This window comes from Crocuta crocuta, unplaced genomic scaffold, assembly GCF_008692635.1.
Source record: "Crocuta crocuta isolate KB4526 unplaced genomic scaffold, BGI_CrCroc_1.0 scaffold138, whole genome shotgun sequence".
Lineage (NCBI taxonomy): Eukaryota > Metazoa > Chordata > Mammalia > Carnivora > Hyaenidae > Crocuta > Crocuta crocuta.
In genome coordinates, this window is record NW_027532585.1 from 8835880 (window position 1) to 8860355 (window position 24476).

At 41.3% G+C, this 24476-nt stretch overlaps 2 protein-coding genes across 9 annotated transcripts in view; one reads left to right on the plus strand and one right to left on the minus strand.

The window, feature by feature from the left end:
* VTI1A (vesicle transport through interaction with t-SNAREs 1A) overlaps positions 1-17513 on the minus strand; it is a 344893-nt gene extending 327380 nt beyond the window's left edge. Inside the window, exons 1-3 of one of the 5 annotated variants that reach the window (XM_077779504.1) lie at positions 17116-17510; positions 7886-7944; positions 3181-3291 (exon numbers count right to left, since the gene is read on the minus strand). In XM_077779504.1, the coding sequence (XP_077635630.1) occupies positions 3181-3291; positions 7886-7944; positions 17116-17209 (264 nt within the window). In that variant the 5' untranslated portion in view covers positions 17210-17510. Of the gene's footprint in view, positions 1-3180; positions 3292-7885; positions 7945-17115 lie in introns of all 5 variants that reach the window. The other 4 variants (XM_077779505.1, XM_077779507.1, XM_077779508.1 and 1 more) reach the window with 4 other exon arrangements.
* A 107-nt stretch (positions 17514-17620) lies between these two features.
* The window catches only part of ZDHHC6 (zDHHC palmitoyltransferase 6), a 17205-nt gene continuing 10349 nt past the window's right edge, over positions 17621-24476 (plus strand). For 2 of the 4 annotated variants that reach the window (XM_077779489.1, XM_077779491.1), the window contains exons 1-4: positions 17621-17869; positions 19099-19578; positions 21809-21900; positions 23569-23728. In XM_077779489.1, the coding sequence (XP_077635615.1) occupies positions 19312-19578; positions 21809-21900; positions 23569-23728 (519 nt within the window). In that variant the 5' untranslated portion in view covers positions 17621-17869; positions 19099-19311. Of the gene's footprint in view, positions 17870-19098; positions 19579-21808; positions 21901-23568; positions 23729-24476 lie in introns of those variants that run through there. The other 2 variants (XM_077779490.1, XM_077779492.1) reach the window with 2 other exon arrangements.

The window sequence follows — 24476 nt, forward strand, 5'->3', positions numbered from 1 at the left end:
CGTCCGATTTTGCCTTGGTTCATGATCTCACGGTTTGTGAGTTCGAGCCCCGTGTTGGGCTCTGTGGTGACAGCCCAGAACCCAGAGTCTGCTTTAGATTCTGTGTCTCCCTCTCTGTCTCTGCCCCACCCCTGCTCGTGCTTCGTCTCTGTCTCTCTCAAAAATAAATAAACATTAAAATTTTTTTTAAAAAAACCTCGGAATCTAGGGCTATAGAGCTCTGGTTAGAGACGCAGGTGGGTAGAGTGCCATTGTGGAAGCCATGCGAGTGGACAAAGCCACACAGAGACAGACAATGCAGTAAGTGGAGAAGAAGCCTAAAGGATCCCAGGAACAGGCATGGGAAGAAGGGGAGGGGCCAAGAAAAGATAACAAGTAGATAATGAGGGTCAGAGAAAAAAGTATTGGGCTGTCTTCTCCCGTTCTTCATTGGTACAAATGACCCCCCAAAGTCTCAATATCACAAGGAGAAGAACAGATCTGCTTCATTCAGAATAAGAGCAGCTGTGCTCTTTTTTTCTTCGGGTTCAAGATTTCTAGGTACGTTACCATGAGAAATATCTTTAAGAAGATATTCTTCATTCCTTTAAAAATAAAAGCATTAAATATAAAAAGAAAGTAAGGATCAAAAGGGAATTATGTAAGTATCTTCCACACTCGATTCGAATCCCTCCTGTGACGTGTGGTGACGGAAAGTGAGAGAGCCGGAAAGCAGGAGTCAAAGGGGCACTCACTTCTGCATGGCCCCCAAGGGCTTCTCATCAATCCAGAGTAAAAGCCAAGGTCTTTATCATGCCTACAGTGCCCTTGTAGGTCTTTCTTCTGTCTCCCACTGTAAACAAATGCGCCTCTTCCTCTTTCAGTCAGGCCTCAGAACACCCCAGCAAAAAAGCCACGACCACTTTGCTAGCCACTTTCACCGCTTTACTCACTTCATTGTCAAGGTCAGTATGCACCACTACCTGGAATTATGATGTATATGTATTTGTTTGCTTGTTTCTTGTCTTCCCTACTAGTACTCACATCCCATGAGAGCAAGAACTTGAACTTAATCGCAGCTTTTTCCAAGCACCTAGGACAGTGTCTATACACAGCAGGGCTTGAGAAAGATGTGCCGAATGGAACCCAGAAACAATCTGAGCCTCCTGGTTCTATCACGTGTAAAATGGGGATAGTCACCTACCTCTCCTCTGTCTACTCTTCACACAGTGAAATGACGTAGTGCCCGTTAGAGCATTTTATAAACTCTAAGTCACTATACAATGGAAGGGGGTGGAGGTCGTGGTGAAGGATGCTTCCTAACATAGGAGAAGAAAGTGGTGCGAACAATTATACACATAAACACATGCATTTTTGATGATGGCCAGGAGAATAAATGTTTAGTTCACAGTTACCGGATCTGTTTCTCTTTATAACAGAAAATATGCCTGAAAAATACTTACCCACGTATATAATATCCAAATACCTAAAGGACTCTACCCCGGATTATATTCTTCAGGAGACAAAAAACACTGAAGATTGAACTAGCTGACTTATGAGCAATGGAAGCAACTTAATTTCTGAAAATAATTTTAAGAAGAAAAGATTAAAACTAAATTCCATGTTATGGGCTGAGTTGTGTCTACCTCCATATGTTGAGGTCCTAACCCTTAGTACCTCAGAAAGTGACTGCACTCGGAGGAGACTTAATTGAGTTAAAGTGAGGTCATTAGGGTGGGCTCTAATCCAATGTGACTGGTTCCTTATAAGAAGGAATCAGAACACAGACACAAAGGGAAGACCGTGTGAAGACCCAGGGAGAAGACGGCCATTTACAAGCCAAGGAGAGGAGAGAGGCAGAGGGAGAAACCACATGTGCCGACGTCTTGACCTTGGACTTCAAGCTTCCAGAACCATGAGAAAGTACAGTTCTATTGTTTAAACCATCCAGTCTGTGGCACTTATCACGGCAGCCGTCACCAACTAATATAGTCCGTTACTTTAGAAACCAAGAGAAAAATCTTTGTAAAGGAGTTTCATAAAGATGACGTTACCAAACCACAACAATCCTCATAAATATTTTACTTAACTTTCATCATTTGTATTGAAACATTAACTTTAATTAGAATTGTCTGTGTATAAATTTGAGTGGTCAAATTGTTAAATCAATTTCATTTTCTCGCTATATCTCCTATTCTTGCTAGGGAGAGCCTACCTTTCCCAAAAGAGTCAGAGAAAGTTTTATCTAGCATAGAGCATGGCAGCTAGGCAGCTACATTCCTTTTCTCGATTTAGGCCCATCATGGATTCCGATTTCTTTTTTATTTTTGTAATTAAGAGAAACACAATTTAAAAGGCAATTGCACCCTATGACCCAGCAATTGCACTACTAGGTATTTATCCAAGGGATATAGGTATGCTGTTTCTTGAGGGCACATGCACCCCAATGTTTGTGGCAGTGCTATGGACAATAGCCGAAGTATGGAAAGAGCCCAAATGTCCATCGATGGATGAATGGATAAAGAAGATGTGGTATATGCGTGTGTGTGTGTGTATATATACACATACGTATGTGTATACATATATATTTATGTGTATACATATATATATACATATACATTATATGTGTATACATATATATATATATATACACACATATACATACATACATACAATGAAATATTATTCTTCACCTCCCGAAGTGGAGTTGCTCAGCTGTATCTTTTATACTCCTCTGACTTTCTCATTACTAGCAATTTCAACATTGTATGTTTAAATTTACATTCTTAAATTTGCTATGAAGTGGGCAGAGTCGAAAGCCAGATACATAGGAAGAGAAAGTCCATCTGTGAACACTGCATCTTAAAGGCTGCAGACTATGAAAAGGCCCAAAATTGGGCTTCAAAATTCTAACAAATGCTAAGTGGCAATAAATACTGTCTAAACTCAGAGGACCACATGCTTTGGATCGACGTGCGAGTCGTGAATCCGACACTCCTCATATCCCATCATTAGCTAGCTCTTTAAGCTTTTATAGACCCCTAATTTGCCAACAGTGAAAGCTGTGCTGGTCTCCAGCACAGGTCCCTGGAGACGGTGCGCGTCACGCTCACTGAAGCACGTGGAGGAAACAATAAAAACCACAGGTGAAAATTCAGTTTAAAGATTAGTAAATATGACAGAGGGTGGAATCTGACTCACAAAATCTGTTTCAAGTTTGCCCATTTCTTGCTTGTAGCTGCGCATCCTGTTGCTGTACATCCCTCGACTCTGGGGGGGGATCTCCCGGACTTCCAGATCCATCTGTTCCAGCTGGAAGGGGGAGAAGAAAACAGGACTTAAACCCTGTGCTTATACTTTATTTGGCCAGACATTTACAGCTGAAAAGACTCAGTCCCAACTCCTCATTTTCCTCCTGAGGAGCCAGGCCGCGGGAGCTGGCTGCCCACAGTCAAGTAACAGTGGGACTGCTTTTGTGCTTAACTTTTGTTTCGGTCAACAAATACTTCCTGAGTGCTTGCTAGTGACACACAGAGTGACAAAGCACTCACTTTGCCAATAATGTTTTTTTAAAACTTATGCATTAATCCAAACATCTTCAATAATAACAATTTTAATACCTTCGGTGTGTCCTATCATTCAGTCAACCCAACCTGGTTTGGTCTTCTGACCCCAAACCACCAGGACCATGGGAACCTAAAACAAACCATGATTTCTACCCTTTCTATAAAATGTCAGCCCAGACTAAATCATTTGGTGAAAATTCTGCAAACTCTCTTCTGATTAGGAAAATCACATGCCAACTGATATGTGATCTCAGCCTCCAGCTTGACTCCTACCTTATAACCATGTTGATATAGAGTTAAATGGATACAGCCATCCGCTAAATTATACAAAGCTCACTGAAATCACAGCAGCATACTGGTTAATAATCTGTCATTAATAACACTTTGGATACAACACATGCACATTTAAAGAGAGGCAATACAGAAACAGGATGATGATTAAGAACACAGGCTTTCGATTCAGATGCCTGTGTCCACATCATAGGGTCCATTACTTACTAGTCATGCAAATTTGAACTGGTTTATTAAGTTATCTGGGCCTTACTTTTCTCATTTCCAAAAATAGTATGTCTTCTGTAGGACAGCTGTAAAGATTATAAGGCATAATTCCCATAATGTGCTTACAATAGTGTCTCTTGCTTGGTAATCGCTAGATTAATGTTAAGAATAGGAGAGATGATTACTGACGACGACAAAGAAATAGAGCAGGTATGACACAGGCATCAGAGGCAGCTTATTTATACTTGGCGTTAAAAAAACAAAACCCAACAATGACAGCAAGTTGGCTCAGGCCATGTCTAATAAACTCACATCCAAAAATGGCACTATATATTTCACCTTTTAAAGTATTCTAATGAGTTATTTCCATAACTACTAAAAGTTTATCACTTACATAACTCTTCCTTGTGCAGCATTAGAGACTGAATAACAATAGGAGCACTCAGAGAACGAGAAAAACCATGTTTCAATTCACAAGCCTTAATTTTTTTTTTTTAATTTTTTAGTGTTTATTTATTATTGAAACAGAGAGAAACACAGCATGAGTGGGGGAGGGGCAGAGAGCGAGGGAGACACAGAGTCAGAAGCAGGCTCCAAGCTCTTAGCTGTCAGCACAGAGCCCGACGCGGGGCTTGAACCCACAAACTGTGAGATCATGACCTGAGCCGAAGTCAGACGCTCAACCAACTGAGGCACCCAGGCGCCCTCACAGGCCTTAATTTTTATTTAAAGTGTGTGTGTGTGTGTGTGTGTGTGTGTGAGAGAGAGAGAGAGAGAGAGAGACAGAGTTTTAATTAGCCTTGACTTAAGTCGTGACCATTTAAATTATTACCATGTCTCTACATAAATGTGAAGCACCAATAAATCAAATAGTTACTCAGCAAGTCAATTATTTCACTTCCCTGAAATCAGTAAGTCCTCAGTGCTGACAAGGTGAGCGGCGTCATCCAAATGACTGCCAAAGTACATGTGAGTGAAATTCTGAGTTGACTACACTTTTGTTTAAGGCATTTTATAAAGACACTGGCAATGAAATTAAAAGTAGGTAAGAAAGAAAAAAGAAAACACACAACAAGCACTTCAAATGAAAGCAGAAATGAGGCTTACACAAGCTTACTTCATGTTGTCAGAACATGCCCCGTGGCCAGCACAAAGTGGGAGATAGTGGGGAAAAAGTGTTTCTGCTGGGGTCCTCATCCAAAGGAGAGAATGTAATACCCTTAACAAGGATGTATCAGAGTTAAGTAAATTTGCTGTCTGATCGTTTTAAACAAATAGAAACACATATCTTAGACTGAACTCTTTATGTCAGTCATAAGGTCCATGAGGGTATAATTATATTTTATACTTCGTGGTACAGAAAAATCTTGGCTGTTAGGAATCCAGCTTTCTAACATCATTAAGTAAATCGATGGCTCCAAAAAGTCAACAAATCAAAACACAAATTTTTGATGCACAAGAACGGCTCCTAAGAACTCAACAACAGTATAAGCGGTCAACTCAGGATCCAAACAAGTGAGCAACTGTACAGTGCGATTCGTGATGAGCTTCCCAGCCGGAAGGAAGGACAGTCCCGACTGGTAGCTATGCTATGTAGAAGGTCAGTCGTGTTACATGAAGGCCGGGAAGCATGAGAGAAATAGCTGATTATAAAAAGAAAAGAAACGGAGAAAAGCATTTGTAAAAAGGGGGAAACTTTCAAAAGAGAGGCAGACACTCGAAGCTGGAGTTGGACGCAAAGCTGCCACTGTAGAGGCAGTGACAGTGCAGCAGAGATGAGAAGTTGACCTCGCAGGGTCCACAGAGCATCCTACATTTTGAAGCCTAGAAAAGGGCCAGTGGCAGAGAGGACAAAGTAGCGGCTGTGCAGCTCGCTGCGTCACCAGCCAAAGTCACAGAGCAAAGGTCGGCCGTGCAGTGGGGAATGACGCCCAGCTACTTCTTCAGACCCTCTAAGACAGCAGCCCCCTGTGTGTGGCCCTGTCAAGAAAAGTAACTCAGTTAAATTGGCTTGGAAACGCTCCGTGCTTGAGCTGGGCCCTGTGGTCCCTTCTTAGAGATTCATAAAGCCTCTTAGCCTACTTAAGGGTCCAAGGAGATTCTGTGGCAAAACAAAAACCAAAAAAAAAACAAAAAAAAAAAGCCACCTTCCAATTCTATTTAAGCCGCTAGTTTCCCAAACTTACTTGACCTGGTAACGGCAGTCACCAGAGACACACTTGGGGAAACTGTTCTAAGTCTGTCCGTAAGCGGGTACTGAAGGACCACCACGCGGTACCCTGCATTATTTAGGGAAGGAACACACTCATTTAGGATGACACTGTGGCAACAAGTAGAGTCACACTTGTAATACTTGGCTTTCAAACCCCAAACTGGGAAACAGTACCTCTTAAAACTTTTTGTTCCGATTTGCAAATGTATTTATATAAAAAGCAGTAGATGAGGGGCAGCTGGGTGGCTCAGTCAATTAAGCGTCTGACTTGGGCTCAGGGCATGATCTCACGGCCTGTGAGTTCAAGCCCACATAGGGCTCTGTACTGATGGCTCAGAGCCTAAAGCCTGCTTCAGATTCTGTGTCTCCCTCTCTCTCTGCCCCTCCCCTGCTTATGCTCTGTCTTTCTCTGTCTCAAAAATAAATAAGCATAAACAAACAAAAAGCAGCAGATGAGCCACGGCTCCATGTTTAGCCTATTTAAATACAAGCTCTTACCCCACCACTTGTGAGTGTGGGACCCCAAAGTTACATAACCTTTCGAGGCCTTAGTTTCCCCACCTACAGAATGGGTGCAATCAGGGCACTAAGAATCACTGCTCTGTGGGTCTCTCATGTTCCCACGTGTCTTGCTGGGAACATCAGGAATACAAGGCCCTGGCCGCTCCTTTCAAGCCATTTCTTAGGGTTATATTCACAAGGAGCAGCCCTGGGGAAGGAAATAATGGGTCCCTCCGGGACAAACAGCAGGCGTGCTCACAGGCTGCTACAAAGCAGGGCATTGCCCAGGCTCCTTTCCTGGAAGGTATTCTGCTGTGTGTAGGCATTTTTCCAGGATAACCTGCGTCGCCCCCATGAGTACTGGGGTTCAGGGAACAGAGGCAAGTGGGCTGAAACTCGGGTGGCACCTTTTGCTATAATAAAATTTTATTGTCTCTGACCTAGGAATCTCATGTCTTCCACCAGCATCCCTGAAACTATTGCAAGCTTAGCTGTCACAAAGCAAGAGGGGAATACCTTAGGTCCTTAACATTTTTTGACAGACAGCCTTTGTCTCACAGCACCTGTGTGAACCTTAAATATGATAGAGCAAGTAATGTGCTTAACCCAGTGCCTGGTACTGAGTATTCCTTTAACAGGCATTAGCTATTTATACCTATTAGGAAACATATTATGAAGGAAAATTAAAGATAGTCACTTAATGAATCACCTTTATTAAGAAGAATAAAATCCCAAGAGACTATTAAATTCTCTTCAATGTAAAAACTGATGAGTTCCGATTTATAAAATGCTAATCAGAAATGTGTCACTTTTCTTTTTTTTTTTTAATGTTTTATTTATTTCTAGTAGAGAGAGAGACAGCGTGAGCAGGGGAGGGTCAGAGAAGGAGGGAGTGACAGACTCTGAAACAAGCTCCAGGCTCTGAGCTGGCAGTCAGCACAGAGCCCGACGCGGGGCTCGAACCCACGAACCGCGAGATCATGACCTAAGTGAAAGTCGGACGCTTAACCGACTAAGCCACCCAGGCGCCCCTGTCACTTTTCCATAATGTACAAAGCAGGCTAGAGGAAGGCGTCAGCATAAACGGCTCTGGTTTGATGTGAAAACATATTACCAAGTCTGCACATACCAGTTCTTTCGCTTCTTCGAGCTGTTTCTCCACGTTGGCAACCATCTGCTTCTTCTCATCTGAAACAAACAAGAATGCCAAGGAATTGTTAAGGATACAAATAAACTTAATATTTGAAACCTCCTATTTTTATATACCTTTTCCTTTCTGGTCAGAGCAGAGAAGTACTACATCAGGCAAATGGCCATATCGTTCTTCAGTGTGTCAGGAATCACTTTAAGCCACTGATTCTATGCTCTGAGGAAATATATTATCTTACACGGAGTACCTAATTGTGAAAAGATGCCATAACATTTCTAAGGGAAAACAAAAATCAGTTTGTTCTTTAGAAGAAACTGTGTCAACTGCAGCAGACATAATGGTTGTACAAGGATCCTTCAGAGTCCAGACTGTAATAAAATGGAATAACTGATTTATGAATACAATTTAAAGTCACTTGTAGTGATGAGCGCTGGGTGTTGTAAGTGATGATTCACTAAATTCTCTACATGAAATGAATATTACACTGTATGCTAATTAACTGGAATTTAAATAAAAACTTGGGGGAAAAGTCATATAAAAAAACAATTCCTAAAACTGGGCATTATCTACAATCCTTTAAAAGATCATACTTTTGGGGCATTTGGGTGGCTCAGTCAATTAGGCATCAGACTTCCGCTCAGGTCATGATCTCACGTTCATAAGTTCGAGTCCCACATCTGGAGCCTGTTTCAGATTCTGCATCGCTCTCTCTCTCTGCCCCTCCCCTGCATGCACTCTGTGTCTCTTTCTCTCAAAAATAAATAAACATTAAAAACATTTAAAAGATAGTACTTTCACTATGAATTGAAGTCAGAGCTATTGATTCTATACCCAAAGTTATTACCTACTTGCTGGCTGTGGGATCCTGGATAAGAAAGAGGTTTTTTTTGTTGTTGTTGTTGTTTTTCCTGAGACTCAGTTTGTACTCTCTAAAAGGGAAATTTTAGAAGTGGATTCTTTTTAGCTCACAAGGCTGATGTAAATAAAATTACTTTTAAATTATGAAGTGCTAAGTCTCTGTATGCAGTTTATTCAAACTTCACCATTTCAAGTTATAATTCAACTGTACTTTCCTTTTCTGAGAGAGACATGTCCTACCTGATATTTTCAGAAAACTTCTCCCCACCCCCATTCCAAAACAATCAATCCATTTATTCAGAGACGGAACCTAAGTTTTGTGCTAAGCAAATTTACTCAACATTTACAGTTTTGTACCTAACACCCTTCTTTTCTCAGGCAGTAACCCCACTCTTTTGAGGCTCTCTCCTTTACCAAACAGTGTGGAGGTTCCTCAAAAAATTAACAATAGAACTCCCCTTCACCAAGCAGGCCAACGGGAGATTCTATTTCTTTCTATGATCCTGCCCCTTTGATCACAATGACCTACCAAAGGATGGGCTTCTCACCCTCGTTGGACCAATCCTAGTAGCTCAATCCCTCTTTCCACACTGGTCTAGGGGTTGGAAGTAGGGTAGGCATATAACTCAAGAAGATCAATCAAAGTCCTAGAGCAATAGCATCCCTATGACCCAGCAATAGCCCTATTAGGAATTTACCCAAGGGATACAGGAGTGCTGATGCATAGGGGCACGAGTACCCTAAAGCTCATAGCAGCACTCTCCACAATAGCCAAGTCATGGAAACAGCCTAAATGTCCATCAACTGTCAAATGGATCAAGATGTAGTTTATCTATACAATGGAATACTACATGGCAATGAGAAAGGATGAAATCTGGGCATTTGTAGCAACGTGGGTGGAACTCAAGGGAACTCAATGCTAAGTGAAATAAGTCAGGCAGAGAAAGACAGATACCAAATGTTTTCACTCATATGTGGAACAGGAGAAACTTAACAGAGGACCATGGGGAGGGGGAAGGGGGGAAATAGTTAAGGAGAGGGAGGGAGGCAAACCATAAGACACTCTTAAATACTGATAACAAACAGGGTTGATGGGGGTGGGGGAGGGGGGAAAGTGGGTGATGGGCATGGAAGGGGGCACTTGTTGGGATGAGCACTCGGTGTTATATGGAAACCAACTTGACAATAAACTATACTAAAAAAAGAAAAAAGAAACTAGTATAATTTTCTGTTCACCCTCATATCTAGCTCCTTGGAGGCAGAGACAACTCTTCACACATCTTTGTCCTAACTCTGTATTTAGCCTTCTATAGTTCCTCACATTTTTTTTAATTTTTTTTTTAAATTTATTTCTAGGAGAGAGAGAGAGAGACAGCGTGAGCAGGGGAGGGTCAGAGAGAGAGGGAGTCACAGACTGAAACAGGCTCCAGGCTCCAAGGGGGCAGTCAGCACAGAGCCCAACGCGGGACTCAAACCCACGAACCGCGAGATCATGACCTAAGCAAAAGTCGGACGCTTAACCGACTAAGCCACCCAGGCGCCCCACTAAGCCACCCAGGCGCCCCTATAGTTCCTCACATCTTTAAAAGAAGAATGAAAAGGGGATGATTTAGGATGAAAGCATGAATGAGGACAAAAGGAAAAAAGGAAAGAAAGACTGAATTAGATTGCCTTGCAAATATCTACCAACATTAAGTTTTGGCCCTTCTAGCACAATTCATAAGTATTCCCAAGAGAGCTTCTGTTTTCTATGCCAAATGCCATCCCCTTTACAAACGGCATGTTCCTAAGATTCAGAACTTCACCACTAACCGCTATCGTTAGTTTCACAGGGTTATGTGTTGAACATTATCACAGTCAATCCTCAAAACAACACTTTGGAGACACTAATATTATCCCATTCTCAGGCAAGTAAACAAACTCAGAATGATTAAATAATTTCTCCAAAGCTAAATAGCTAGTAAATTTCAGAGTTGGAACTCCCACAAGGTCTGCTGTCTAGAACAGAGTCTTAACCACTGATGTACTGTATAAAATACACTATATAAACAAATGTCGTCACTTTTTTTTTATATGGGTTTAATGAATACTGATATACACCTAAGTCTTTGCATGGTATGATCTTCTCTTGCACACTCGATATTAACACAAGTGCCTCATGCTTGTGTTATACACAAACCTACATGGTATAATTTTTTTGGTCAGTAATAAACTAAGTGTTTAGTTAGCCTTGCACACCCCTCATAAAGTAGTGCAAATGTCAAAGCGAACTTGATTTCAGTTACTGTATCTGTCTTTGGGCAATACAGGTATTTTTAGATAAAATAGCATTTTCCACTGGGAAATATGGAGTGAAACCACTAATAGAGGAATGTTTTATATTCGAGAACTTAAAAATTGATATATTACTAATGCTACACTATGTAGTGTGGTAGAGAATGGCCAATAGTGAAACAAAGCCATTCCAGCATGATCCATGTAATAACAGATTAGAATTAGAGACAGCAATACGAACTCTTGTTTAACTTACTATAGATGGTTACACATACAAGTATTTTGTTGGTATGTATACATATGTCATTCACTGTACAGACATGCATTTCGTCGTCTGTCAGCTGAGGGCCTAGAAGCAATAATACCCCAGTAGCTATGAGCATACCTGGTGTCCGGATCTTGGTTTCTAACACCATTTCTTTTTTTTTTGTTTAATTTTTTTTTATGTTTTATTTATTTCTAGGAGAGAGAGAGACAGCGTGAGCAGGGGAGGGTCAGAGAGAGAGGGAGTCACAGACTGAAACAGGCTCCAGGCTCTGAGCTGACAGTCAGCACAGAGCCCGACGCGGAGCTCGAACCCACGAACCGCGAGATCATGACCTAAGCGAAAGTCGGACGCTTAACCGACTAAGCCACCCAGGTGCCCCTCTAACACCATTTCTAATAAAAGGAAGTTGGACTCCTTGTAGAAATGGCTGATTCTAGGACTCGTATGGGAAAAATACAAGATGATGTTGGAGAATCCTGGAGAGTAAGAAAGTGCTAAAGAGGAAAAACCAAAACCCAAAACCCAAACCTGCAATGATAGGGGTATATTTAAAGTACTCAGAAGCCAGCTGAAGAGGCTTCCAATGGTCAAACCTGGAACTATTTGAGCAACAAAATAAAGTAGTATTGGAATAGAAAGAATAAAATAATGATCATGAGTCCATGTATATAAATGACTGAATAATAAGTGGAGAAGAATAGACAAAATCTCTCCTACAGAGAATCCCAAATGATTAACATAGAGGCTAAGCCTTCAAGTAGGTGGAGTGCGATGCTCGGCTCCTGAAGTGAGGGCTATGCATATGATTTTCTTCCAAAGAGTATGAAAAAGAGGAAAAAGAGTAACTTACAGTGGAGAAACCTGATAAACACTACCTCAACCAGGTGATCAAAGTTAGCATCAATAGTGATAAGTTAGAGTATATATTCTCGATAGAACGTGATGAAAATTGTGCTTTATTTCTATGCTCTTCTTCCCCAGAAGCTTGAACTCCAGTCTGATCACGAGAAGGACAATCCGGTAAATCCCAATTGAGGAACGTTCTAGAAAACGTCCTACCAGGACTCCTCTAAACTGAAGTCTAGAGAAAAGGCTGAGAAAATTGTCACAGCTAAGAGGAACGTAAGGAGCCATGATTAATTAATGTTTTATAGTGTCCTCGATTGAATCCTATAATAGTAAAAGGATGTTAGGTAAAACAAAAGAATAAACAAAGCAAAACAAAAGGAAATCTGAACAAAGTGGTACATAGACTTCATTTAATTGTAATGTATCAATGTGGGTTCACTGGCTGCAACAACAAATGTATCATATTAACATATGATGTTAATAGAGGAAACTGAGCATGAGATGCATAGAGGTTCTCTGTATTATCTTTGTGATTTTTCTATAAATCCAAATGTGTTCTAAAATTAAAAACGATTTAAAAAAAAAACAATGAAGCCATTACTCAGGTTAACTGGACTTTTGAAGGGAGAGAGGTCCCTCTGGGATCAGAGTGCAGGTATGGGATTAGAGTATAGCTATTTCAACTTACTGTGCACCTGAGTTCCTGAACTAGGACTGGACCCATCTCTTCAACTCTAACTCTCCAGAACAAGAGAAATGTATGCATGCAAGTGACACATGAAAGTTTATATTTTGTAGTATCCACATTTTAAAAAGTAAAAAGAAGAAAGTAAAATTAGTTGTAATATTTGTATATATTTAGTTTTAGTAATGTTTAGCCCAATATATCCAAAACATTATCATTTCACTCTGCAGCCACATTTCAAGCATTCAGTAGCTACATGTGGACATTACAGCTCCAGAGCCACGTGTATTTTAAGCAAACCATGGAATTCATAAATAAAAGCAGACTCTTCTGATTCTCCCACCTACAAACCTACAACCACAAAGGCAAGAGAGAATCATGGAACATTTATGGCTTCTTCCATTCACAGCTATGCCTAGATGGTCTCCAAAAGCCTCCAAGGATTGGCATAGCTAATGAGTGAGACTTGAGCATTTTCTTCCAGAAAGGACACCTGTCCTTCCCCATCACCTTTACTTCTCTCCCCTGCCTCCCTTCTTGATATTCCTGAGTTCATTGTCCAATTTCCATTTCATATCCAAAAGCCCTTGATCATTCACATTCTTTCAAATGTAGGCATTCTTCGAGAGGGACTCACCTAACTCTAGTCGAGGCAGAAAAGGAAGCATGGATTGAGGTCCAAGTTTCCTTTAAGAGTTCAATTAATATCACAAAGTCTGAGAAGCTGGGTCCTATCTAACCCGACCAGCTGTTCTTCTGCAGTGTTAATAACATCACTAATAGCTCACTTATCATGCACTTTGGGGGGAAAATGTGCTAGTGTGTTTCAGGCTTTCTTTCGTTTGATTCTTACAACACTGTAAGTAAGGTTGAAGCAATTACCTCCTCTCCCCAGTTGAAAGATGGAGGAAGCAGGCTTGGAGAGGCCAGGCAATTAGCTCCAGATTGAGCATCCCGCAAGGAGCAGGTGCCATGTGTGAATCTCACAGAGTGGTAGGATTCACAAAAGATCATTTATCTCTCTGCAAATAATTGCAGAAGAACACTGTATTTAAAAGTCTTGACGAGGCCTGCCTGATGTAACTTTGCACCTGTAAAGTATCCTCTCACTTAGGATTCATCACCGGAGGAAAGGGAATTCCTAATTAGTATTAGTTATGGTTTTCAGCCATCCATTTTCCTGACTTTACCACAGAACACTAATCATTGAAATTAAATTCCGAATTATTAATATTACCATTATCCATTAAGAATATTACCAAGAGAGAGACTGATCTGTTGCATTAGTCCACGTACTAAAATTAGTTAAATTCAAACACTTCAGTCTAGGAGCAAAGTTTTTTTTATTGTTTAAAACATATCACAGAGTAATCAAATTTCTTTTATAAATTAAAGTTTTAAAGTACTCCATCTTTCCTATTCTCTTTGGAAGTAACACTTTAATACACTGTACATGCACAGCACAGATTGAAGTTCCTTGCAATCAATCCTCCTCACTCTACTTCAATTTAAATAAGTTAATAAGTTGGGGAATAAGCTGCTTTGGCGGCAAAGTTTGCTCCAATTTTAAACTTTTTAACTCAAGTAAATTATAGTTCATCTCCTCTAGGTCAAACACTAATGATGTTCTGATGGAGAGAGACTGTCATTACTTTTAATCACACTGTTTTTTTTTGTGGTTGTACATATTAATTTGTTAGTCCACAGACATATCTGAAATTCGTAACTGCATGGATGTATTTTTTATTTTTTTCTATTTATCAACTAGAAACAGATTGTAAGAGAGCAAGCATAAGTAACTATTAAGAAGGAAACTAATACATTTTTAAGAATTACTATTATTCACTTAGTCAAGTCAGTAGGCATTTCTCCAGTGCCAGCTATATAGTCTTTTTTCAATTCCAATGTAACTGCTACGGTTGGGTCTTACACCATACTATAGGTAGGTGACTCAAGGCTTTATTTTTAAGGTATCTATTTTTTTAAATAGTTTATTTATTTCTGAGAGAGAGAGAGAGCGCGAGAGCAAGCACGTGAGCAGGGGAGGGTCAGAGAGAGAGACACACACAGAATCTGAAACAGACTCCAGGCTCTGAGCTAGCTATCAGCACAGAGCCCAATGCGGGGCTCGAACCCATGAACAGTGAGATCATGACCTGAGCCGAAGTCGGACGCTTAACCAACTGAGCCACCCAGGTGCCCCAATTTTTAAGGTATCTAAAGCAAAGATTTCCTTCAATATGATAAGAATCGTTACTTTAAAACATAAAGACAAGAAAAAATCAATTGTAATGTTTTTCTTGGAAACAGCTTCTACAACTTTGCACCCATGGTGACTCTGTTCCTTTATAAAACACCTTCTTAACACAAAAGCTATTAGCCCAAACAGAAAATGAGTCTTTGTTAAAACTGTTACAATTAAAAATGAACACAAATCCAACTGAAACCACAAGTCCTGATACTCTGAGACTCCAGAACTCAAGTCAAAGAAGTAGTCTCCAGCAACACTGACAACAAAATCAAGATGGTCTTGGGCAGTGGAGAAAAGCAGAACTGAAGAGGTGAGGTGATGTATCATGAAGTGATGAGGCCATCAGCCACTTTCTCCACAAAAGTTTCTGAGGCAGCAGAGCTCGGTGGTACGCGACCTTGGTCCTCTCCTCTTGTTCCCTCACTTGGGTTCATAAACCTCTTTAAGACATCATCCACCTCTCCAGAACTAACTGGGACTTCAGAAGATGAGTGGGGTGTAAGTTCAGAGATCCTGGTCTCAAGCAAATGTCCCTATTAATAGAAAATAGGTGGGGGAAGGGGAAAGAAAAAACAAAGAAATAAAGGAAGAAAATTATTTATAAACACACAAGTTTGGGGGAAAGAGGAACAACAACTGAGGTCCAGCAGAAATTATTGCTGGCATCAAGAACTGACTAACAAGGTGGGAATAGGGAAGTTGCCCACCAGTTCACAGATCAGTGAGCACCCTCTTTTCTGCACACTATACCCCAGAGCCAAGGGAGGGTCAAGTCCAGATGATGGTTCAGTGTCCCTAGCAAAACTAAGCTACAAGTAACAATTTTACCTGCAACTAACTACTCAAATTAAATCTGTACTTAGAGAAAGATAAATCCTAAAACAGTGTCTCACAATAAAAAAAAATACCAAATATATTTATATTCATCTGTTCATCCACTTAAACATCTTTCTGACCCCGAAGTAAATGCCAAGGAAATCAAACATAGCTCCGACATTCAGAGTTGACAGTTTAGCATGGAAAGTACGATATGCTAAAACTTCTAGAACAAGAACAAGAACACTTCTAGATGGGATATGTGGCATCTTAAAAGTGAGAAAAATTATCCTGTACCAAGTTTTATATAAAAGTGGGTTGCAGTCTCCCAAGAAGGATGAGAAATAAGAAATGGGGTTGGGGGATATGAAAAATACTAATATTATAGCAGCTAACACCAAAAAAGGGTTTTCCATATGTTAAATCACCTAATCTCCACAACAACTCTAATGATATGTGCATTTCTCACCATTTTACCAAGAAGTTGAGAGAGGTTTAAGAAACTTTTTAAGTGCTACAACTTTTTTTTAAAGTTTTAAATGTTTTATTTATTTCTGAGCGTGAGAGAGACAGCGTGAGCAGGGAAGGGCCCGAGAGAGAGGGAGACACAATCTGAAACAGGCTCCAGGCTCTGAGCTGTCAGCACAGAGCCCGACGCGAGGCTCAAACCCACGAACCCTGAGATCATGACCTGAGCCGAAGTCGGACGCTAATCGACTGAGCCACCCAGGCGCCCCTAAGTGCCACAACTTTTAAGCGGCAAAGCTGGGTTTTGAATCCAGGCACCGTAGCTCTTAACCCTACTTGGCCGCACGTAATAGTATTATCACTAACAAAACAATAGTATTGTATATTACAGATCCATGATCTAGGTACGTTCATTCATTCTCTTGTAATACTCACATCTCCATTTTACAAATGAAACAAAAACAAAATAGAACAAAAACTAAGACTCGGAGAAACGTTCCCAAAGTTGTACAAGTAACAAGGCGGTGGAGTCCGGATTCTAGCCCAGGAGGCTCAAATACTGGAGGCTCTTTTCACGGCACTCCACAGCCCAGCCTAGAGTCTGCTTTTACCATCAACCAAGTCAGACTCCTTCGCCCCGGGAGGGCCCCTGAACCACCTCGCGCCTCAGAGACGTTCCACAGCCCGCGAGCCTCGGCGCCCTCGGGGCCACCCCCGCGCTCCCGGGTCAGGGCTCTCACCAGGAGGGAGTCGGGGGACCCTCGCAATCTTGCTGGTGATCTCTGCCGTGAGCACCGCGAAGTCCTGCTCATAGCCTTCGAAATCGGATGACATGGCGGCTCCGGAGTGACTGGCCCGGGCCGGAGCCCAGGTCGTGGCAGAGGCCACACAGGTCAGAGGAACACGGTGTAAGGACCCGGGAGGCGGCCTGGACAGTAGAGCGAAGAACCGGGGACAGCTCCCAGCCCGGCCGCTTCCTGGTTGTTCTTCGCAATCTCGGTCCTCCGGAAATTGGCCTGCGTGCGTTTTTAATTGTCCGCTCAGGCTTCAAGATTTTAAAAAAACTCGCTAAGGAAGGCACTTCTATTAGGGCTTCCAGAAGGCTCCGAAAATATCTGCGTTCTCAGGGATCACTGGAAGGTTTTTGGCCTCCCCGCGTCCTGGAAGGCGGCTCCGGCTCCCCAAGCTCAAGGTCCCAGGAACTTGCTTCCCGAGGGAAGTCTGATGGCGGCGAACCCACCGGAAGTGGCTCTCGCGGAGACCGCGCACCGGGAGGGAGCAAGGCGGGCCCCCGCGAGAGCGCTGGTGGAGAGGCCGACTGGTTGCGGCAGGTCCCGCACTCCAGCTTCTTGCAACCAGGATTTGCTTTCTGCTGGCGCTGGGCTGAGGTAGCCATGATGGAGTTATCCGAGGAGGAGAAAACCTGTTCCGGGTGAGCCCAGGCCGCCCCGGAAATGCGATGGCCGAGGAGCGGGCACCAAGGACCAAACTGAGGTGGGAGTCAAGGCAAGGGATGTAACGATGATTCTGGCCGTCTGCCCTCGCCCCGTCCGAGTGAGCCCAGAATCTCCAGAATGTTGAAACCACCCACGCTTGCCAGGATGGTCCTCCCCTGAGTGAGGATTTCTAAGTGCTCTGCTCCATGATCCGGGCGGGAAACTGAGGCACAAGGCGATGGCATCTGTTGCGTGAAAGTCTTTATTACCCCGTAACTCAGATCTTCCCTCGACTCATTGCAGCCGGTCGGAAATACCCTTCCACAGATCTTCCGGCGCTCGCCGGCCACCTTCCCCGTCCCCCCGCCAGAGGCCCTTCCTCATCTGTTTTCTCGAATATTTTCATTCATGTTCCTTCTGTGTGCCTCTAGTCATGACCTCACACACATCTCTGCCGCCCCTGCCCTCCCCTCCCCTCCTTTCACTCTGGCTTTGCTTTCACTCGCTCGCCTCTTTACCTTTGGCCCAAGTTGATCCTTATGCTAGTGATTCGGGGGCAACCGCAGGCAAATGTGTAGACCCTGCTGGGCTCATACCGGACAAATCGAGACTGGGTAGGAGGCAGTTTAGAACGCTGTAGAAGGAATGAGATGATTTGGTTAAAGGAATTAGATCTTTTTGGCTTCTAGTTTAGGTTCAGCTGTTACTTGTGAACCTTGTGCAGTCACTTAGCCTTTTGAAACCAATTTCCGGATTCAATCAACGCTTAAAGTCCTGCACCTGCTCTAAATTCCTCGGTCACCTCCAACCATCCTCTCAACGACAATCACAGTTACCAGTCAAGTTGGAAACAAAGAAATAAAACCATCTTAGAATCATGTACCCAGTTTACAGGCAGTTCAGACTTGAGCCCTCTTTTGGATCAGATAAAAATACAGTAAAGCCTTGGATTGGGAGTAACTTGTTCTCCAAGATGGTCAAACATTTCTAATAAATTTTAACTTGATAAAGAAGCGATGGCTTTCCATAGGAGCAAATGTCACATGATCACAACAGAGTCAATGGTTCTTGAAATTCGTTTTGATACATTAGTGCCTTGGATTACAAACATGTTTCCAGAACAAATTATGCTCACAAACCAAGGTTTTACTGGTGGCTACTTTTGCCAGTTGATGAGGTACCCATCCCATAGCACTTGTGAGATGCTTTTGTTTAGGTGGTTATTGGAGTTAAGTATGCTATATAATAAAATTTTTTCACTGTACTTTCTCATTTTGTTTTCTTTAGATTGGGCTTCAATCCGAGATACTGGATTCTTCTAGTTAAGATAAAGAGCTCTGATGTGTAACAGTGAAAATGTCATAATCTACATTAACATCCCATAACCTGAAGGCATGACAATTAAGGAACACACGTGGACTTGTGGCACATGGAAATGTGTGCACAGAAAAAGGAAATCTATAATTTTCTAAAAGTAGGAAGGCATCCTTCCTCACCAAAATGGGTGCATTCTGCTCAGTTATCAAGTTTGAAAATCTCCAAGAATTAAAGAGACTGTGTCATTGGGGCCCCATCATAGCCCTTGGTGTTATAGCAATATGTTCTACGATGGCCATGATTGACTCTGTGCTCTGGTATTGGCCTTTACATACGACTGGAGGAAGCATGAATTTCATCATGTTGATAAATTGGACTGTCATGATTCTTTATAATTACTTCAATGCCATGTTTATTGGTCCTGGCTTTGTCCCTTTGGGGTGGAAACCGGTAAGAAAAAGATCCCTTAAGATAAGGAACTCTAATGATAATCATATATTTAGTTTATGGCTTATCTCCTAACCAATAATATCAAACACAGCCTGTTCTAACTACTGTGAGACTCAGCATGTTCTAACTACTGATCATTTAAAGCTCAAAGAATTTATTTTGTATCTACTTGGAAATATTCATCTAAATTAGTACTTCCCAGAGAGATTTTATGTAATACTTGTCCTTCATAAAAAGGAAAGAAAAAAAAACAACACTGGAGGGGCTAGTGAGTCCATAGTCCTAAATTTAAGAACTACTGCATGTCCTACATGTCTTATAATTCCACAATGCAGTTTGACTAGGATCTTTTTTTTAATGTTCATTTATTTTTGAGAAAGAGAGACACAGCAGGAGTGGGGAAGGGCCAGAGAGAGGGGAAGGCACGAATCTGAAGCAGGCTCCAGGCTCTGAGCTGTCAGCCCACAGCCTGACGTGGAGCTTGAACTCACAAACAGCCAGTTACATCCTGAGTCAAAGTTGGTTGCTACCTAAGTGCCCATAATATCTTTATGTAAACTTTAACAGCCCTCAGAACTAAGAACAAGTCTTTAGAAATTGCTGACTTAAAACATAAGGTTTTAAAATCAATGTTAAAGTCATAACATTAGAAAATAACAATATGAATTGGTTTATGGCTTTTTAAAAATTGTAGCAAGTTTATGGGGCGCCTGGGTGGCTTAGTCGGTTAAGTGTCCGACTTTCGCTTAGGTCATGATCTCGCGGTTCGTGGGTTCGGGCCCCGCGTCAGGCTCTGTGCTGACAGCCAGCTCAGAGCCTGGAGCCTGTTTCAGTCTGTGACTCCCTCTCTCTCTGACCCTCCCCTGCTCACACTGTCTCTCTCCTAGAAATAAATAAAAACATTTAAAAAAAAAATTTAAAAATTAAAAAAAAATAAAAATTGTAGCAAGTTTATACTCATGTATTTCCATATTCCTTGCTGAGGGGCACTGCCTGATAGCTTATTAGAAATGCAAAATCTTGGGGCACCTGGGTGGCTCAGTTGGTTAAGTGTCCAACTTTGGCTCAGGCCGTGATCTCGCAGTTTGTGAGTTCAAGCCCCACATTGAGCTCTGTGCTGACAGCTCAGAGCCTGGAGCCTACTTCAGATTCTGTGTCTTCCTCGTTCTCTGCCCCTCCCCAACTCAGGCTCTGTCTCTGTCTCTGTCTCAAAAATAAAAAAAACATTAAAAAAAAAAAACCAAATGCAAAATCTTGGGCTCTACTCCAGACCTACGAATCAGAATTAGCATTTATCAGAATCCCCAGATGATTCTTAGGTACGTTAATGTTGGAGAAACACTAGTGTATTATTTAAAGTGAGTACAAAGATGAGTAAGACAGATTCATATTCTGAAAAATCTTATAATTGAGGAGAGAAACCAAGATACTTGTGTAATTACTTGTGTAAGTAATTACACTATAGAGAAGAATGTGATAAGTGCGGTTGAAGCTAGAAGGAAGTGATCCTTTTTAGCTGTGGACCTGAGGGAGGAGTGTAAATTCCTACAGATGGGAAGGAAGCCATTTCATGCATATAGTCTGAAATAGCGGGCGGGTTATGTACTACAAATAAGGCTGAAACAAATGCAGATTCTGAAGGGCCTTAAATACATGAGGAATTCTTAGACCATAAGGAGGGATTAGAGGTTTTCATGCCAAGCTCTGACATAATCAGAGTCATGTTGCAGGAATGTTACTCAGACAATGACAGTTTGGATTAGAGAGACTTTAGTACAGGAAAGTAGTTAGAAGTGATTGAAATGGTGCGGGGTAGGGTGGGGGGGACCAGATTTCCTAAAGACTATCAGCTCTGGTGTTTGAATATCCACTCCAAAATACCTCCCTCCCAAGTTGTCAGCTACCTTTTTTCTGAACTCCTACAAAGATTGCACAAAGATTTTGGAAATGTAGAACCAGCTACAATCAGTGATGATGGGTTTGGGTGGAGCATGGGGAAGAGAAATTAAAAATGACTTCTGGGTAATTAGAAGAGTGATGTGGCTGTTACCAGAAATTCATTATTTAGAAGTATTTCTGCTCAGATAAAAGGGCAGGAAATAAGTAAGTTAAGATTCCATCCTCATCCCCATCCCCTATAAAATCAGACCATAGAAAAGAATTTATTCATAAGGCTTGACTTATTAGGGGCAGATATCTGATGGATTTTTGTTTGTATTTTGCTACCAAGGAAAATTCTCAGGATAGCATGTACCTCCAGTATTGTAAAGTCTGCCAAGCGTACAAGGCTCCACGGTCACATCACTGCAGAAAGTGTAACAGGTACTATGTGTCTTTGCTACTCTTTGGGGACTGGTCACCTTGGTGCCTGGTCTCACATAGTTGTTCTTTCTACACATCAGTCCTAGTCTTCTTCTCTGCAGGGTAGCTTCTTTATGAAAAACATTGTCAAAATACTGTTGTCCATATCTCCATTTTATTCTTAAGTTATCAATTTTGATAATAAGTTAAATAATCCTCACTCTTTTCTTATAAGTGAAAAGCTTTTATTCATTATTTATTTATTTGGAAAAATAACACATTTATTTTGCTTCTTGCCCTGCCAAGAGTAAAAAGTTAGGTCTTCAGGGTGTTTCCATAGGTCAGGATTAATTGTGCTTGTCTTCTGTCATCTTAACTAGCCTTAGAATTGTTTTGAGTCTAAATTATAAAGGCAACCTGCTTTTTCCATTATTTTGGTTGACTAACATTTATGCTTTATCCATATCTAATAAATGAATTCAGGTGCGTATTATCACAAGTGTTTAATGTAAAAAAAAAAAGGAAAGAAAACTGAATCACTATAAAAATATGAAATAAACTGGGACCTTTTTAGTTTTTTAATTTAATTTTTTAATTTTTAAAGAGAGAGCAAGTGGGGGAGAGGGGCAGAGAGAGAGAGAGAGAGAGAAAATCTTAAGCAGGCTCAGTGCTCAGCGGCGAGCCTGATACAAGGCTCGATCCCAAGACCGTGGGACCGTGATCTGAGCTGAAATCAGGAGTCAGACACTCAACTGACTGTGCCACCCAGGCGCCCCTTGAACCTTTTTAAATAAGCAGCTATTCCACTGATTGATTAGAAATTTGTGGTAAGAGTGTTGAGGTTTAGGAGGACATTTGTAGCAAATAAAAGATTGGTATGAGGCCAGGAAATTTTCTTCTAGCAACAAGGGAAGGAAGCTCGGTAAGACTTTGCTTGTTATACCACATCTTACATTCCACAGTTAGCTTGCTTAGCTCAGAGAACCCAAATCTAAAGGATGTGGACAGGAAGGAAGGAAGTTCTAGGTCGGCTGGGTCCCATCAGCCCCAGTGGAGATTTAGGTGTGATTTTGTGGTCTCTCTTGTACTCTGCTTCAGTCACTGCATTCCAGAACTAGAGGTAAATCAGGAACCCATGCTTATGTCTTTATACTGAACCTCTCAGGGGGCCTCCTGGCTTCTTTAAGCAAACTCACTTGTAGCAGACATCCTTTCCTCAAGTGGTTACAAAGCCTGCCTTTTCTTGTGCCGTTTAGAATTTGAAAGAAGTCGGGGTGCCTGGGTGGTTCAGTCAGTTAAGCGTCCGACTTCAAGCGTCCGACTTCGGCTCAGGTCATGATCTCACGGTTCATGGGTTCGAGCCTCACATCGGGCTCTGTGCTGACAGCCAGCTCAGAGCCTGGACCCTGTTTCAGATTCTGTGTCTCCCTCTCTGACCCTCTCCTGCTCACGCTGTCTCTCTCCCTCTCTCTCAGAAATAACAACAACAACAACAACAAAAAAAAAATTAAAAAATTTAAAAAAAAAGGAATTTGAAGAAGTCACTGTTCAGAGTTGTTTAAAAACTCATAAAGACTTCTGTGACTATGGACATGCTGGATTCCTATTTGCTTGATCTTTTGAAGACCAAAGTAATTTAAAGTAGATTGGATTTTTTGCATCATGTGTTATGTAAATTTTTCTTGTTAGATGTGTGCTGAAGATGGACCATCACTGTCCTTGGATCAACAACTGTTGTGGTTTCCAAAATCATGCTTCGTTCACACTGTTTCTCCTTTTAGCACCGCTGGGTTGTATTCATGCTGCCTTCATTTTTGTTATGACTATGTACACCCAGCTTTATAATCGGGTAAGTGACGGTGTTTGTTATAAAATCACTCATGCCAGATTAAATGGTGCTTCTGATTATTTGAGGAGTCCCTTTTGGAAATAAGATTTCTATGATTTAGGTTGGGAAACAGAACTTTGCTTTACCTATATATGAATTTCTTTAAAAAAAAAAGTACTAAAATTAATTTTTAAAAGGGGGAAAATTATTTTGTTCCTTTGGAAACTTACCTTACTAGCTGTAATTAAAGTTGATAATATTTAATATTACTGTGTATATAATTTTTTTGATTTCACACTTTGTAGCTGTGATAAGAATAATTAGAAGAAAAAAAGGAACAGGAAGAGAAAAACAACAGTAATATTTTCTGTTTCCATTTGACTCATGTGCCAAGGTGTTGTTCTTTTGTTCATTTCTAATTCCAGGGCCCTAGAAGGTGGCTCATGAAGCAGGCGCGTGTCCTAAAATATGCAAAAGATTAGGTATATTTATGGGCAAGTAGTCAGGAGATAAAGTTGAGGGGTCAGAAATTCAGGTCCCTAAAGAAGCCTGAAAGGTAAGTGAGATTCACAGGCCTAATGGGACTGTGGCACTGAGAACACTTGCCCTTCACAGTTGGCACAACCCGTACTCAACTTCAGCCACGTTTTAATCTTTGGAAATCTAGTCCAATAATACTAGATATCCCAGTTTTTCAGGAAAAATCAGAAAATCTGCATTTTTTTTTTTTTTTTTTTTTTTTTTTAATATTTTTTTTTTTTTAATTTTT